Raw genomic sequence first — 8425 nt, 5'->3', positions numbered from 1 at the left:
AGAAGTTCTGACAAGATATCTTCTTATCACCCAGGTTTTATGAAGTGCTCCAGGTCCCAAGAGATTCTTGGTCTTATTCTCATTGTGGGAAAGATGGATATGACAACGTGCCTCAGCCCTGTCTAAAACACAGACCCACGGCACTCTGCCTGTGCTACTTTGTTCAAGTGGTTTGGAGAAACTCTGTCTTCTCCAAATTTGTGTTAATTTATAATGTTGTCATTACTAAATGTCCACATCATGTCAAGCCAATGGTATTACTGCTGAAGCATTTTAGAAGAAAATATACCAAAATCCAGAGGATAGCTAGCCTGAATTAACCAGCAATCAATTAAACAACATTCCCCAGGTACATTGCTGATCTTTCAATATTACAACCATGTTGATACACTATACAGAGGGAAAACAGGAATCTTATCTCAGCATGTATTACTTCTATTTCTCCATTGTTTCCTCTTAACTGAGTAATGGTCATCCCTGAAATTCGATATTTACAGGTTAAAGCTAGAATTTTACCTGTTAATACTAATATGTGGATCAACAATCAGAGCTCAGTAGATGACTTCATCTTACTGGGATTTTCTGACCGGCCTTGGCTGGAGACACCTCTTTTTGTAATTTTTCTGGTGGCCTACATCTTTGCCTTATTTGGTAATATCTCCATTATACTGGTTTCCCGCCTAGACCCCCAGCTTGACAGCCCCATGTACTTTTTTGTCTCCAACCTTTCTCTTCTGGACCTCTGCTATACTACAAGCACTGTTCCTCAGATGTTGGTCAACCTTAGAGGACCCAAAAAGACCATCAGCTATGGTGGCTGTGTGGCCCAGCTCTATATTTTTTTGGCCTTGGGCTCAACTGAATGTATCCTTCTGGCCATCATGGCCTTTGACCGCTTTGCTGCCATTTGCAAGCCCCTTCACTATCCTATCATCATGAACCAGAAACGGTGCATTCATATGGCCACAGGGACCTGGATTAGCGGATTTGCAAACTCTCTTGTGCAGTCCACCCTCACTGTGGTAGTCCCAAGGTGTGGACAGAGGGTAATAGATCATTTCTTCTGTGAAGTTCCGGCCCTTTTGAAACTAGCTTGCACTGACACAACTGTGAATGAAGCCGAGCTTAATGTTCTTGGAGCTTTGCTGCTCTTGGTGCCTCTCAGCCTCATCCTGGCCACCTATGTGTCCATTGCTCAGGCAGTGCTGAAACTCCGTTCTGCTGAGAGTCGCTGGAAGGCATTTAATACTTGTGCTTCACATCTGCTGGTAGTCTTCCTCTTCTACTTCACAGCTATTAGTATGTATGTTCAGCCTCCATCAAGCTATTCTCATGATAGGGGCAAGATCATGGCTCTGTTCTATGGCATTGTCACACCTACCCTCAACCCATTTATCTATACTTTGAGGAACAAGGATGTGAAGGCTGCTCTGAGGAGGGCACTAACAAAGGAGTTTTGGGTAAAGACAAGGCAATAGCTTTAAAGAGACCAAAGAAGCAAGAATAAACAGATTTGCTTCTAAAAGACGATTCTGGACTTGGAATTCATGAGGGAACCATCTAACAAATGCCACAGAGATCACAAGAGTAACTGGGCCAAGAAGGAAACAGTCAACTATTGGTGAAACATATACTGCACTTCATACTTATAAAAGTGCAATAGATCTCTCATTGTGGCAATAACCTTAGGGGATGCTTGAACTGCAGGCAGGACTGAGCACAGTGACTGAAGTGTTCATAGAACACCACACAACCATAACATTTGTGATTCTGAGTCACAGCAAAGACACTGGCGTTGAAGCACATAAGAAAAATCTGTAAGAAAATTTGTAGATCACAATTTTAAATATAAATTATTTTGCAATAAACCTTGTCTAATATTTTATCACATACACAACACATTTTGGGATTGTTAATAAATAGGCCATGGCTTAAAAATGTCTAATCTAGAAAAGGCAGAACAATGCGCTGATTTGCACAAGAAACATTAATTAGAATACCAAATGTTGAAAATGTTGTAGCTGAAGAAAGTTAAGTCAAATGAAATTTTTACACTTGAAAAGGCGGTTTTTCATTCAAGGCATGTTCATGCTATTTCAATGTATGGTTGTGAGAATAATAATATTAAATTAAAAACTTTGGTCAATATATTAAATATTTTATAACTTTTTGCTTTTGACTGATTAACAAATACATATAGGGTAAAGCTGTAAAGGAAAATTGAGTTCAGTAAATACCAGCATTAATGCCTTAATAGGAGTAAAAACCCTATTGAATCATAAACACTATTTCTTCAACAAGTATAAGTTTTGTGTGTAAGGCAATTTTTGTCACTCTTTTCACCAAATGTGTGCAGCAACACTTTCCATAATTCAATGTGCGTGACAGGGAGAGAAAAGGGAACAGAGAGGTAGGGTGAAGGCATCTGGGTAATATTTGAAAGTGCTTTGAATTTTTCTAAAAGGACATTGAATTTAATACTTAAAATTGAAGTTGTGAAAGAAATTATAGATGTTTTGTTTATACTGAGATTTACAAGAGAAAAACGAGTTCCACAATTTGGTGCCAATCTTGAAGAAAACTTTAATTAAATACTGACCATGATGGACTCTGGTCAGGTCTGCTCTCTGGAATACCAGCAAGTGGCAATGAGTCACACGTCATAGGGGCTTTTAAAGGACAAAACCATACAGCCACCATATTTCCCATGTGGCTTTGTTATTTTTCAAGAACAACATTTCCCAGCACTCTAGGAAGTTACCGGGTCCTTGGGCAGGTGGGGTTTACAGGTTGAATTTGGCTTTTACTGTGTCTAAGTGAAAAAAAGTTATTTCTCATTTCATTAATCTACACAAATTTCTATGTGATAATTTATAAAATCATGAACATATGCTCATTATGAATAATATGTCATTTTCATACTGTGAGTATACATCGATAGGTTTTCTTTATACAAATCATACACTATAAAGTATAAGGTGTGAATATCTAAACATGCACCTAATAAATATTACTTCTTTTTTCTGTCACTATTTGTAAGTAATAGATTAAGGACTTGATAAAAATTTTTTAAATGTTCTGATTTGTTTTACTGATTTTTTGTGGAACAAATGTTCTAGGGTGAAGATTCTGAAATTTAATTTAAATGAGTTTGTGATTAGCAACACTAACGGTCTATACTTCCAAAATTATGGAAACTTGGAATTAAAACCATTAAGATGTCATCAAATATAGAATATGTGCAAAAATCTCATCCATAACTTAAAGTACTCCAGCAAATTGAGATGCTACAGTTCATGAGACTTTTCTTCTCATGTGTGAATTCTATTTGTTTACCAGACAACATATTTAAAAATATTTTATAGTTGCTTCCTTCAGCAACACTGATTAATCCAAACTATGTGATGAGTCTTTCTTTCTTCATATGGACAGACTAGTCCTATTTAAGTCTTTTACTTACTCTGTCCTTCGTTAACTCACAGAACAGACATACAGCCTTCTGCTTCTCAGTATCATGCTGTAGACATAAGTGCTCACAAAACAGAACAAGGATGATTGAGCTACATATACTACAAGAACTTCTGCAATATTTCTATCTCCTTCTAAAACAAACAATACAACACTGCATTTCCTGTCACTGGTGCCAGGGTAGCTTCTCTTTTTCCTGTGGTTCCAATTGGTGAGGCAAATGAAGCTGGAATATTAGAAAAGGTTTTTGTAAAACCTTGGTGCCCCATTGTTATGCAAGAGGAGGGTCTATTTCCTCAGCTGAGCACAATCTGAAAAGGAATCAAAAGTCTCCAAAGCTTTTTTATCTCAGTATTTCTCACAAACTATTGCCTTTTATTATGTGGGATTCACAACAATACAACATAAAATATATGCTAAGTTGTATTAACAAACACGTGCATAGCATTAATGTCCATTCTTTAAGCAGTGTTAATTATCAGAGACCATATGATGTTGAGAGTAAATGAAAAAATTACATCTTAGTTTTCTTAAGTTTTCCTTAAAGTCTAGATAAAACTCAAGCATTAAATATTAAAACCTTTACTGTGTATTGGAATAAGCATATACATTTAGTTATGACAATAGTGTGAATTTCTAAACAAAATCGCCAAAGAAATGTTTTGCTGTTGTGAGATGTTCATGTAATTCCCCAAGCCCACCATGTTAGGATTAAGCAGCAAAAGGTACCTTGGTGGGTCTGTGCCAAGTTTTGCTGCATAGACCACACTATGCAACAGATCTAACAGGAGAAGTTTATTGGAGAAAGTGGAGACAGAGGCTGTCTTAGAGTGAGGACAGAAAAGAAAAGTAAAGACAGGCAAGCAGAGAGACAGGCAAACAGAAAATGAGTCACGACATCTAGAGGGACCTTTTAAAGGATATGCCTGTTGCATAGGAAAAGACTGAAGAAAAACCCTGAGTTCACAATGAGAGTGAAAATGTGCCACATCTGGAAATAGCAGCTAATAATGTAAGCTGCTGGTGCTAAGCCAATGAAAGGTAGGCTGATGGAGGGCCTGATTTACAACATTCCTCCCTTTTGTTTGTTAAAAAAGGTGAGGAAATTGAAAGGGGTGATGGTGAGGCAGGAATGAGGCTACTGTGCTCTTTACACTGCTTCCTGTTGTCTGAAGTTGATAACATCTTTGGAGATGCAAGCCCTAGGAATGTTGGCTAGTTCACTGACTGTCTAAGCTCTATGGGATGATCTGGGGCTCAGAAAGTACAGGCCTGGGCAAAGCAATCTGTGATGTTGGACCATCTGGGGCTAGCACTGTCTGGGATGCAGATTTGGAGGAAACATTTGGATCTTGCAGGATGCTAGAACAGATGAGGGGCAGAAGACAGTCAAGGAGTTTAAAGGAAAAAATTTTCCTTAGGCCCATGGTCCTGGTAAGTTGGAGGAGGGGAGTCCTAGGACCAGAAAAAAAGGGGAAGGGATCCTATCTATAAGAATAAACAGATGTCAGAAACAGGTTGTTCATTGACAGGAATACTTATCTGGAGTCCATTTGACCCAAGAGAGGTGGATTCAAGAAAATTCCCTTACCTTTACAAGAACTTTTTTTAAATTAATTTTATTTGTTTATATTTCAGCCACTGCCCCCCTCCTGGTAACCCCCCCCCATTATTCACTCCATTCCCCCTCCCCCTTGCCTTTGAGAGGGTGCCCCCTTCTTCCCCTCTCCTATATCCTTTCCTCCTTGGGATCTCAAGTCTCTGACCAGGCAGTCCTCTGCTGTATATGTGCTGGGCCCTCGGACCAGCCTGTGTATGCTGCCCGGTTGGTGGCTCAGTCTCTGGAAACTCCCTGGGGTCTGGGTTAGTTGAGTCTGTTGGTCTTCCTATGTGGTCACCCTCTCCTTCAGCTCTTTCAGTCCTTCTCCTAATTCCTCCATAGGGATTCTCGACTTCAGTTCACTGGTTGGGTGAAAGTATCTACATCTTTCTCAGTCAGCTGCTTGTAGGGCCTCTCAGAGAACAGTCATCCTAGGCTCCTGCACATCATAGCGTCAATAATAGTGTCAAGCCCTGGAGCTTGAACAACCCCCCTTCCCTGTCCAAGATGTGTTCCAAGTTGGGCCAGTCACAGGAAAGCCTTTCCTTCAGTCTCTTCTCCATTTTTGTCCCTGCTATTCTTTTAGATGGGAATAGTTTGGGTCAGAAATTTTGACCGTGGGTTGATAACCCTATCCCTCCACTTGGGGCCCTGTTTGTCTACTGGAGGTGGACTCTGAATTCCCTCTCCCCATGTTAGCATTCTGTCTAAACTGGCAACAGCCAGGTATGCTCCTCCCCACAGTTTCCTGGCAATAGCCAGGTAGGCCTGGTCCACTATAAAAGGGGCTGCTTGCTCCCTCCTGTCTTACTCTCTTGCACTCTTACTCTCTTAATCTCTTGATCCCTCTGTCCCCTTGCCCCTTCCTCCCTCCATTCCCAGTCTCTCCATATGCTCATGGCCAGCTGCTACTTCTCTGCTCTCTCACTGTCTCTGCCTTTCTCTGCCTCTACTACCCTCTTAACTCTCTTCCCCATACCCTGAATAAACTCTATTCTGTACTATACCATTGTGTGGCTGGTCCCTCAGGGAGAAGTGATGCCTTGGCATGGCCAGCTGAGACATCCCTTTCCCCCATACCTCACCACACACCCATAGAACATATTCTCTCTCTCTCTCTCTCTCTCTCTCTCTCTCTCTCTCTCTCTCTCTCTCTCTCTTTATAAACACATCACCCACTGTTGGATATTTTGGCTAAAGTCACCCCCATGGAGTCTCTCACCTCCCAGGTCTCTGGAAATTTCTAGAGGGTCCTCCCATCTCCCACCCCCAGAGGCTGCATATTTCCATTCATTCTCCTGGCCCTCTGGGTTTCTCTTATGTTCCTTCCCTGATCCTTTTCCCCTCTCCCTCCCCTCTGCTACCCAAGTCCCTCCCTTCCTCTACTTCCTGTATCCACTTTTTTTTTTTAAAGAGGTGTCCTAGTTTGGTTACTATTGCTGTGTGTGATAAACACCATGACCTAAAGCAACTTGAGGAGGAAAGGGTTTACATCTTAGGCTATAGTCTATTGCAAAAAGAAGCAGGGAGCAGGAACCTGGAGGCTGTGACCATGGAGGAATGGAGGAGTGTGGCTCACTTACGAGCAACTTTTATGTTTATTAAAAAAAAAGATCAGTTTTAAACATGTTAACATCACCACTGTTTGTAATATGTACAGAAATCCACACTGTAGAGATGTCTTAGACATGTTAGCAATAGCATTGTTTGTAATTTGTACTAAAATCCATATTGTAGAAAAGATACACCTAGTTCTATTTCTCCAGGGATCTGTGTCGATTTCTTTGGCTCATGTTACCATCAACGGACATGCAGACATTCAGATCTACTGCCTGAAAACATGTTGATGTCTGAGGGCTTCCTGAGCAGATCTCACCCCTCACCAGCTGTGGCAGTAGAGATAGTTGTCCACACCGCATCTTGGAAAGCACTGAAGATCTGGCCTGGGCAACATGGGTGTGGGTGAGCTGTCCCCACCCCTCCATGGCTATGGTACTAGAGAAAGTTGGCCCTATCCTTCACATGAGTAGTTAGGGAAAGCTGGCCCTGGTGATGTGGGGGTGGAAGAGCTGGCATGATGTCCAACTCAGCTACCACCCAGGCCCAGATCCAGGGCTTTGAGCTGGCCTACCCAGACATCTAAATTATTTATGAGCTGCTGGAGTGTATGAAGGAACTGTTCCTGCAGAATCTCTGACTCAGAACAACAGCAGGAAATCTGAGAGTATTCTTGGTGAGGGTCTAGTATTGATGGGTTAGCAGAAGCCAGAGGCCCCAAACCAGACCAATGATGACTCATTGCAATGAATATTTGCAAGTAAAGCAATTTGGGCAAAAGGATGTGCTGTATAACACACCAAGACAAACTGCAGTTTCCACAGAAAGGTGGAATTTTTTGTTTTTTGTTTGTTTTGTTTTTTATTTTTTATTTTCTTTTGGGGGGATGGTTACAAGGGTGGAGGGCAGATATGGAATGACTGGGGAATGAGAGGGATTAGGGTCTATGATGTGAAATTCACAAAGAATCAATAAAAATGTTAAGTTTTAAAAATGACAGAGACTTGACCAACTACCTAGACAGTCACTTCCTTGGTCACTTGGGAAGGGGTCCCAGTATAGTATCAGTCTATAGCTGCCAGGCTTAGAAATCTGATAGACTTTTCTGTAGGGTAGGAACTTGGGGCGACTGATCTACCTTTCTAGGCAAAGTAGTGTCCTACTTGTCCACAGTTTGGACAGCATCTGGCAGTAGTCAAGGTGAAGGGCAGTTTTTCACCCAATAGCTGGCCTTGATACATGTAATGCAAGCTCCAGGTGGACTTTGTTCTGTGCCCATCTTCTTTGGAGAAGATCAGGGGTACCAGGAGATGGTATGTCCCTCTATCATGAAAAGCTTTTTTATTGAACATTATAAATGCTATTTTCTGCAGATCTCTGAAGAGTTTGAGGACCATCTATTAAGTATACCTGATTTAATTACTTGCTTTCGTTACTTAACTTTGAAAACTGAATAAGACTTATTCCTGTAATTAATTAAAGAATGTGTTTGTTTATAAGATGACTGACAATATTAACTTGCATTTCTTTTTTTAATGATTTATTTATTTATTATTTATTTATTGTATGTATGTGAGTGCACTGTCGCTGTCTTCAGACATACCTGAAGAGGGCATCAGATCCCATTCCAGATGGTTGTGAATCACCATGTGGTTGCTGGGAATTGAACTCAGGACCTCTGGAAGAACAGTCGGTGCTCTTAACCGCTGAGCCATCTACCTAGCCTTAGCTTGCATTTCTTAATTATCCTTAACAGTTTACAATAATCTAGTAAGTCTAGGATTTACTTAATGAGATTAG

General features: G+C 40.8%; 1 protein-coding gene across 1 annotated transcript; it reads left to right on the top strand.

The window, feature by feature from the left end:
- The first annotated feature begins 479 nt into the window (after nt 1-479).
- On the top strand, nt 480-1576 carry LOC114636932 (olfactory receptor 2B2-like). Its single transcript, XM_028785026.1, has one exon. It carries the CDS (start codon nt 531-533, stop codon nt 1476-1478), a length of 948 nt encoding a protein of 315 aa, XP_028640859.1. The 5' UTR covers nt 480-530; the 3' UTR covers nt 1479-1576.
- The last annotated feature ends 6849 nt before the right edge of the window (nt 1577-8425 follow it).

This window comes from Grammomys surdaster, unplaced genomic scaffold (genome assembly GCF_004785775.1).
Source record: "Grammomys surdaster isolate TR1022 unplaced genomic scaffold, NIH_TR_1.0 125079, whole genome shotgun sequence".
Classification (NCBI taxonomy): domain Eukaryota; kingdom Metazoa; phylum Chordata; class Mammalia; order Rodentia; family Muridae; genus Grammomys; species Grammomys surdaster.
Note: the sequence above shows the minus strand (reverse complement) of the source record. Positions and strands in the feature narration are given on the sequence as shown.

Coding starts and splice junctions, on each gene's coding strand:
- LOC114636932 (XM_028785026.1), top strand. CDS start 531: ATGTGGATCAACAATCAGAGCTCAGTAGATGACTTCATCTTACTGGGA.